General features: G+C 37.5%; 1 protein-coding gene across 1 annotated transcript; it reads left to right on the top strand.

Annotated features, from left to right (window-relative positions):
- Positions 1-6: 6 nt before the first annotated feature.
- On the top strand, positions 7-8,288 carry LOC108576325 (fumarylacetoacetate hydrolase domain-containing protein 2). Its single transcript, XM_017939288.1, has 7 exons — positions 7-17; positions 3,249-3,410; positions 3,977-4,012; positions 6,409-6,625; positions 7,198-7,532; positions 7,697-7,784; positions 7,865-8,288. The coding sequence occupies exons 1-7, from the start codon at positions 13-15 to the stop codon at positions 7,925-7,927; spliced, it is 906 nt and encodes a 301-aa protein (XP_017794777.1). The 5' UTR covers positions 7-12; the 3' UTR covers positions 7,928-8,288.
- Positions 8,289-9,504: the final 1,216 nt, after the last annotated feature.

The raw sequence follows: 9,504 nt of genomic DNA, 5'->3' as shown, positions 1-9,504 counted from the left end.
GGCACACTCGACATGAGGTGAGTACTTAACCGGTATTTTTACTCGGTAATGCATCGGGAACGATTAAAACGACTGAAACGTCACGGTTTAATCGGTCCTCTAAAATGATCGAATTTCGCGCGGAACTTTTGATTGGCTTATACATGTGTCCAACCTTTGCACGTTTTTATGTTTACCCTTTCACACGCGCCTGATCTCTCGGGGAATTGATTTGCCTGCTAAAAAATGGCTCGTTCTGTTAACAGACACGGTTAAGTGCATGCTCCTTCGATCGCAATTTCGCGACGTAAAGGGACACGGTTTGCTTCGATTCGACGGCGTGTTTAGTACAAGCAAGTGTGCCAAATTTCAGGAACTACACTGCAGTGAATTATCACGAAGTATGTAATGCTTTGAATACCGTCTGGGAGAAGACAGTGTTCCAAAAACAAGGAGTAATAACCGTGTAGAAGAGGGTTCACAATACATACTACGTTTATGAGATTAACTCCAGACGCGTTTTCATGTTTCGATGAACATCTTGGTATCGATTACCTATCAATAGAGTGTCGTTCACAACTAATTGCATGCGGTCGATTCACCAAGTGGAACGATAGTTTTGTGGGAAATTCGATCAATTGATTAATTCGATTCAAACACGCGAATACATTTGATTAAATATAATTATGCCCTGACACTGAACAGGCCTGAATTTACACGCTTTTGCAAGTTGCTGTTCGTGCTGAACGTAGCCGCGTGCAAATGCACCGGTCAAGGGGGCGTTTATTAACATAAATGCGAGGTATTTTTTATAACTGTTTTTAAAAATACACTGAAATCTTCATAGTGACTAGTATTAAAAGAGGCGTAGCACTACTGTTATACCTTACGTGTTTTGCTCTCAAGATACTTTTTCAGACATTCCACTCTTTCAGATTCAGAATTTAACATGCTCGTAAAACATTCCAAGTCTAAATTTAAATATCATATATAATTATTGTAATATTATGTAAATATGTTGTATAGAGTGTAGATGTGCATAAATAAAATAGTCATAAATGTTATATATTAACTATGAACCTATCGCTAATTACGATTAGTGTCTGACACTAATAAGTCCTCTCTACTTATCTCTTAAGTATACGACGTAATATTACTCGAGCAAACCAGTCCTGGCTACTTTGGCAAATATTTTACAGACACGTTTATTCACAATTTTCTGTAGAACATTTACTTTTGCGATTTTTTTTTACTAACTAACATTAATCTCGTATAAATTCACATTCGACACAACACAGGTGGCAGCAAAGTCGCCAATAATTTCGTCCAGATGTTTGGAAATGACTTTTCTGTTACAACTTGTTATTTTCGATCTCGATCGTTCTGCTATTCTAAAAGCGTACTGCATTCGATTGACTACGCTAAATTCGTTAAATTTAACTTTGTTAAATTCCCCATGATTACCAGTCATTTCCTGTCAGAATAGCCAGAGATCGTTTCCCAGTTTTGTTCCAGACCGTAACGCAAAGATTAGTTTGTTGACCGAAACCGATAAGCACAAAGCATATTATGCCAACTGAAGTTAAGACAGATGTTACCTGTGCATGTAATTAATTGCAAACTCACGCATATAATGTATTCAAATTTTCCATTGTTCTTTTTCGCAACATTGTTATTATTACTTTATACGATAACATTTTTTGTTTTCTACATTTATTATCTCAACTATTTATTTGTCCTTTTACTGTGCGTTTATCGGTCTTTTTCTGACCATGTTTCAAAGCATCAGCATTAAAACGTCAGTAAATAAAAATATTCGTTTAGGTACCGTCATTCGTGATAATTTATACGCATATCACACTACTCTTAGATACTTCCAACACATTATCGTTACAAGTCGAATAAATGTAAATGCTTGAAAATTTATCCTCGTTATTTCTCAGAATTGCCCGTTTCGTTTTGTTCGTCGCAATTTTACGGTGATATAAAGAAGTTTGATTAAGATACCAGAATTGGTATGTACTTGGTTCGAATTCATAAATGTCCCATAGACACGCCTTTTATCGAGCCATCGAAGAGTATCGATCGGCGATATTTTTCGAACGATCGTGCACCACCGATGTGCACGCATTCAGTATAATAACGACCAGCCTTGAGGTCTCCATGTTTTATTTGGCCACGAGTAAGTGCATACAAGAGGTGAATTCGTCTTTGCTTTCACGGAAACCTGTTCAACTCGACGAGGCGGCGCGCACCGTGAATAATAATGTTGCAATACTTGCAAGAATTGCAAAGAGGGAAAAATGTTCTTTTTAGCATATAACCGAGGATCGTGTTCGCAAAATTGAAATTTATCAAATTATATAAACTTATTACAAGTGAAATAAAATTCATTGAAATACCAATGGCTCGATGAAAGTTAAGCATCAAGCATGGAATTTCTCTATAATTTTTTCTGTTCAATTAATTCCTCGAATAACAGTCAGGACTTGTTTTGCAAGCTTGATCTAAAATAGCAAACCGTATCTTTGCCTTTCTTTTCATTTAACTTTTACATGTAGATTTCCTCGAAGTACTTTCAAAGAGAAACGCCTCTGACTACAATCGCATTTACTTCGTCTTATTTAGAGGATCAAGTTAACTTGACGTATAAGTAATGAATGAATTTATCGTCGCGATCTTGAACTTCACTTCCCAATAAATTCAGATAACCTATCATGATAGAACTAATATTTTTATGCAATCAATTTTATAAAATCCCTATGATCCATCAATTTCACCATCCCTCCTACGTCATTTATCGTTCTGTTTAACCTTTCAATCTTGTTTCGAAGACACGTCAAACATGCCATCTTGTCCATGTTATTGAACTTTTTTTAGCATGACCTTCGACATCTCCAATTTCAGTTTCGCTATTATAACACGAATTATCGGTATTAAAAGCAAATAATGACACCTCCGTATTAGGAAAAACTCTGATGAAAGAAAGCTTTTGGAATTTTCATGAGAAATATTGACGAAAATTTTTAGATAACCTAAAAAATTTTAGGTGCAAAATAGCGAATTTATTTAAAAGATAAATAAAGATAACCTAAAAATTTTTAGGTTACGTATAAATTACGTAAAAGTTATGTAAAAATTCTTAGATCATGCACAACTTATGTAAAAATTTTTAGGTTATCTTTACTTATTGTTTAAATAAATTCACAATTTTAATGAATCTATTGCGAAGATACATCATGGGTAATTTTATCATTCATTTGTCGCAGGTTCGTACAATTCACGGGTAAAAATGGTGGGCCACAACACCTGGGGGTGCAGCTGGTGCAAGGAGGCGACGTGATCGCCGTGTCCGCGGTCGACTCGCGGATCCCGAATACGCTGAAGAAATTCCTCGAGGGTGGCGACGACCTTCTGAAGAAGGCGAAAAGGTAGGCGTGGTGTGAGGCAGTCTAAGGACGCCAATTGGGGGGCCAGAGCGACGATAAGCCGCTCGTTATCGCGTGTTATCGCGCTACTGGCCCGCTGATTAGCGAATGATGCAAATATAAAAAAAGAACAAAATAAATATCCTCTTGTGAAACACGATAATCAGCGAAATTTAATTATAGGAGAGGCTTAGCTGTATTGGAACGAACGAGAAGAGTGAATAATTGATTGATCTTGATTAGAGAGTCTGAGATGCTGTGAAGTCCTCGTGTGCTATTTGAAGATTGGAATTATGCTAGTGGAATGGGATGAATGACAAAATGAAGATTGGAGTGAATGGAAATGAAGAGCGTGAAGTGTTGCAAATAATTTGGCTTATAGTAAAAAAAAATGATTTAATTAAAAGTGAAAAATTTAACAGATATATAAGTTATTCCTAAGGAAAAAGTTAAATTCTTATTGTAAAATGAAGTAAGTAGAAGACAGAGAGATTTCAATGAGTGACTGTAAGGACACTTAGCACGATTTTTCTATCAATGAATTTCACGGTTCACCATTTTGTTCCCAGGGAAGACGAAGTCGACCTGTTGACCATGGTAGAGAGGTTCGTGGCATCCAAAGAATTCAGTGTGAAAACGACTCTTTGTGCAGCTCCTTTGATCCCCTTAAATCAAGCTTCTCTGAACTACTATTAATCCATTGTCTCTGTACTCTTTTCATCGTGTACATCTGAACAAATCCCTATTGTTCATGCACACACTTAAACTACACTCAGAAGCTGATTCTGATACAGTCGAACAGTTCTCGTTGCATCAGAAGTGGCTGTCATAGTGATTCGCTTGTTCTAACGAGCTTTTATACAATCGATATTTCGCATAAACGCCTCGAGTATAACTCGTAGACAATCTCCCGCGGTGAAAGCGTCATTTTCGATCAGCGTTCGCCTCAGATCCCCGCTACGTTACCGTTTACTCTATCAGGCGTGTCTTGGCTCTGTAAACCGGACGTTTGGAAGACTTGTTCCCTCGTGATCGCTAATTGGCCTGCTCTCGAGGGAACCGAGCCCTTTTTTTTTATTGCAAACGATTATTGTTTGAACAGATACAGGTGCATACCTGTTAAACTCTCGTGTTACAGATGGAAATGTAAAGTTGAGGAAGGAAGTTTAGAATGGGAATAGCTGAAAGGAATTTTTTTCATAATTTTAATAACGTTTGTTTATTGGAATATTTCTCTCATTACGAAACTTCTTAATCGTCTCATTTCGAGCAATTTTCGTTTTTTATAATCATTGATTTTTGTATAGATTTTTCATTTCTCTTTTTTATTAAACTTTGAAGTGTCCAATGGTTGATAAGTTGTGATAGTTTATGTTTGTACAACGAAGTAGTGTAATCGAAGTGAGTTTGAAAAACAATTCATAAAATACTCGTATTTCGATGATCGATTGTTTGTAGTAGGTAATAGAAACCATTCAAAAGAAAATACTTATGATAAGCATCACTCAAGATATGCCGCCTATTTGGGTTAGCACTTTGTTTTCTTTGTTCCGATAACCGTGGTTGTATCAATTTAGAATGATAAAAAAAAGAAACTCCATGTCGAGCTAGTCATGCGCTATTATTGCAACGAAATTTGTTTTTTGACGTCATGAATTATATAAGGATGAAAATATCGAAAACAGTAATTAACATAATCGTTATATAAATAAACATACTTTCTCCAGCGAAAGGAAAATATATGATACAACTGATAACACATAATCACACTTTGTATTCAAAAAACACACCACTTGCATGGTGTTCACCATCGAAAATCCTTAAGGAATCCCCCCACCATAACTGAACCTCATGAATTATTCTGTACACGAAATTATCGACGATCGTGACATGGATTTTGCGTCGAGCATAATATTGTTTTTATTAATTTAAAATGCTGGCGTTTGTTTGTGTGCCAATTGGCGAGCTTGCAAGCTCTGAGCCAACTGAAGAATTTTCGTGGAAACGTTGATGTCTCTGAATGAAATTCTCTTTTCAATTGTAAAGATTGTCAACAAAAACAAAAATTTCTTTTGTAATTTCTTACATTTCGTATTTCTATTTTTTATTTCCTCAGAGATATCTCTTTCCTCGTGAATAGCGAATTAATTTCTTGAAGAAATTTCTTGTATCATTTTCTCAACGATGCGGTAATTATTGTAAGATAATCGAGTATCATTTGATGTACGGTTACGTACAATGATAGATTACGCTTGAATTATGTAATTTTACATAACAAATCGTAGAAGTAGATGTTACATTCGTCGGAACAAGTCGTCGTAAAAATGATTTTTACTGGGAAATGTGTGAAATCGTGCGTTATCAGTTATCCAGTTTAGCTCGCCAGCTGGCATTTGTATTTTTCCAATTGCAATCTTTCCTTCGACTAATGAAACCAATCTTCCAAAGAGGAACTACTGAATTTAATAATTTCCGCTCTTGCATTGTGCAAGCCGATATTTGCATATCATACTAACCCATTGTTACAGCCACCTTAAGAGTTGTTTGACGTTTTTTTATGAACATTGTTGTTGCAGGTGTAGATAGTGCATATTGATAGACGAGTGGAGTTTAAAGTTAATTATGGACTGGCAGAGTTGGGAAAAATATTATTGGAATAGTGCGTGGCGAATGAAACCCGACGAGATACCCTATTGCACTTTTGTTACAGTAATTTCTTAATATCAAGACATTTTTTGAAATTTTTTAATATTAAGGAATTATACTAATATTTTTTTAGTACATATTAAATCTACTTTTCATTTTTTTATTAGATACAAATATTTTCTTCAAATAAAACAAATACTCTTTTAAAAAAATTTTAAAATTCAGTATTTGTTGTTTGCAAATTTATTGTGGAAAAATTCACAAATAAAAAGAATGAAAATTCATTTAAATACGTTCCAACTCTGCCATTAAAAAAATGGAGGAAGTATGTCTAACGTCAGCAGAACAATTACAGAATAGTGGCAGAAGGGCGTAGCGTGATACCGGAAGCAGAGGTGAATTTTTTGGCGCCAGTGACACGTATGGACAAACTAGCCTGCATCGGTTTGAACTACAGCGGTCATTGCGAGGAGCAAGGAGTCTCACCGCCTGAAAGTCCGGTAGTTTTCAGTAAATTCCCCAGTAATATCATTGGGCCCCGTGACAACATCATGCTCCCGCCGATTTCCGACGTAAGTTCAAGAACGATCACGAGAAAACATGTTGGCATCAGTGGAGTTCTCTATCTCCTACTGCTTAGCCGTGACCGTCTCTATATTTAGTCCAGACAATTATGTAACGAGTTAAACGGACTTTCCAGCTAATTATAGAACGATAGACGTCGTAAAGAGAAAAAGAACCGGTCTGTCGATCGATGAGTAAATCGAACAGATTCGAATCGTGTTTTTCAAATAGTTATCTACTTTACCGACCAAGCTAGAACTAACTAATACACGAATATGGCTACCGTGTCTATAAGATAACCTAAATGGTTCCGTCGTTACTCTGGAATAAATATTTAGACTCGATATTAGAAAGTTTCGCAGAAAAGAACGAGTGAGAACGATAAAAATCACCGATTGCATAATAGATAGGCGATCAGAAAGTTTTCAACAAGTCTATTACGTAAAAGAAATATCGGTTTCTATCTGTGTAATCATCATTAGCAATTATCTGTAAATACCGTGATGTTGTTATCTACAATACCGATGTTTACGATGTTCCTATATTCATCAGCTGCTTCTCTTTTGATTATTTCCGATAGAAAGTCGATTGGGAAGCTGAGCTCGCGATAGTAATCGGCAAAAAGTGCAAGGCGTTGAACAACGACGAGACAGAGGACTGTATTTTCGGTTACACAGTGGCGCAAGACATCACCGCACGAGATTGGCAGAAATCGAAGAGAAATGGCGGACAATTTCTCCTGGGCAAAGCCATGGACACGTTCTGTCCATTGGGACCGGCTGTCGTCACCAAGGAAGCTATATGCGATATCAATAATCTGCCCGTGAAATCGTGGGTGAACGGTAACCTGAAGCAAAATGGCAACACCTGCGAGTTGATCTTTAAACCCCATGAAATCGTTGCTTATATTTCACAGTACGTTAAGATTACTCTTACAGCCGTGCATTGTTCTTGACAATACTGCACCATTATAACATTCAAGGCTTCCTAACCTCATTGTTCCATCCAGTGTTTGCGCTTTTTTTTTTTCTTCAAGAAACTCAGAATACCACTGGTGATTACGTAATCTTACTTTACAGATTTATGACCCTGTTACCGGGAGACGTGATTCTAACAGGCACGCCAGCTGGCGTGGGATTCACTCGTAAACCTCCGGAATTTTTACAGGTAACCAAAACAAAAGTCCAGGCCGTACTGTGGCCAGTTTGTGTTTGGATTTACCGTTTGTTTCTCGCTTTTGTTTTCAGCGTGGAGACGTGTTAGAGACGGAGATAGAGGGTTTGGGACGTCTGAGGAACAAGGTTCTCTGATCTGCCGAGAGGATCATGCCCATAGAAAACGTACGGGAGCGATTCGCGTTGAAAAAGACCGAACGTACGTTACGGGAACGAAGTAGACGTCGAAACATTCACGATCAAATTGCGATCCATTCTGAACAAGTTCCACACACGATACGCGGAAGGGAACTAAATGATTCGAGACACAGAGAAGAAAATTATTACCAAAATTCGAGAATGAACGTTCAAAGAAACACTGAAGCCTAAGCGTTATGCATCGATAGTCTTGACTGCGCTCTACACTTGTCACCATTGCATCATACATTCACACACACACGAATTTTACGTACTTGTACAATTAAAGCGAGACTGTTTCTAAAAATACGAATTCATCTGCCTGCGTGTTTTTTTTTATCGCGATAGTTTTTTTTTTTTTTTACAAACCTTAATGGACTTGTGTTAAAATATTTTTTGACGAACTACCGCGATTCTTTACCTTCTTTTATTTTCTTTTATGCTTTTTAAAGAATTGGTAATTCAAATTGGTGTTGCAGGGAACTGCATTATCCTCTGATGGTAATATTAAGTCTTCTCGTAAGCGCGTGTAGAAATTTATATTAAAATTTGGATGAATATTTTAAACATACTTCTACATTTTATGAAAAAATGCTCTTCACTTCCGTATTTCTTTATTAAAATATTTCGCGCTTTTGGGACAAACTTAATAGTAGAAAAAACAGCGACTGCTGGTAAAACAGTTTCACCCCAAATTGGTGTGCCTTAAATTTTTATATTCTCCAATAGATGCCGCCTGCAGTTCCATTTCAAATTCAAACCACCCCTAACAACCCTTAATACACTTCTAACTCTTTCGAACAGTAATAACCTCCCATTTCATCGAACAAACATAACAAAATTCAACATATAACTAAAGAAAAATAAAACTGCTTCGTCCATAACCTCCAAAAACCAATACTTATAAATAAATCGAATTACAAACAGAACTAATTTTTATAATTCCTCGTCCATAACCTATACCACATGGTAACGTCTTACTTAACGTTGTATCAATTAAAAAAATCGTAAGACAAAACGTTAAAGGGTCGAGGAACACGATTCGTGCGCAAAGACGAGTCTCACAAAAGAGGTATACATATACGAAGTCCATGGGACTTCATCAAAACGCAGTGAATGAAGCGCACAGCTCGGCGCCCCCGGTTGTCGTCGACAATAGGTCGCTCAATGCTACCTAATTCGCAACAATGGCCCCCGCGGCCATATATTAATGGTCCGTGCCCGTATATATTCGCCGGCTGGCATTATATTGTCCTCGAGGCGAGAGAGAGTGAGAAAGAGAGGGAGAGGGAGAGAGAAACGAATTGTGGCACGCACACTCCTCCGGTTCCGCTTTGTCAGCTCGGAAGCAGAACGGGCCGGACGTGTGTACGGGACCAGGGGCAGATGCGACTCAATTTCGTGGATGACAAATCGGGCCCGTAACGTTGTCAGGCAACGATTAAAGGGCGCGGTCCACGGCGATTTAATGGCGCCCGTGATTTCGATTAGCCTGGCGAATGGGCCGGTTTCCGAATAATAATCGTCGCGGGGGT

This window comes from Habropoda laboriosa, unplaced genomic scaffold, assembly GCF_001263275.1.
Source record: "Habropoda laboriosa isolate 0110345459 unplaced genomic scaffold, ASM126327v1 scaffold387, whole genome shotgun sequence".
NCBI lineage: Eukaryota > Metazoa > Arthropoda > Insecta > Hymenoptera > Apidae > Habropoda > Habropoda laboriosa.
Note: the sequence above shows the minus strand (reverse complement) of the source record. Positions and strands in the feature narration are given on the sequence as shown.

What these genes read in the sequence shown, in the direction of transcription:
- LOC108576325 (XM_017939288.1), top strand. An exon ending in CTGTTGACCATGGTAGAGAG is followed by an intron (nt 4,013 to 6,408) that starts GTTCGTGGCATC and finishes GAACAATTACAG; the next exon opens with AATAGTGGCAGAAGGGCGTA. An exon ending in AACCTCCGGAATTTTTACAG is followed by an intron (nt 7,785 to 7,864) that starts GTAACCAAAACA and finishes TTTTGTTTTCAG; the next exon opens with CGTGGAGACGTGTTAGAGAC.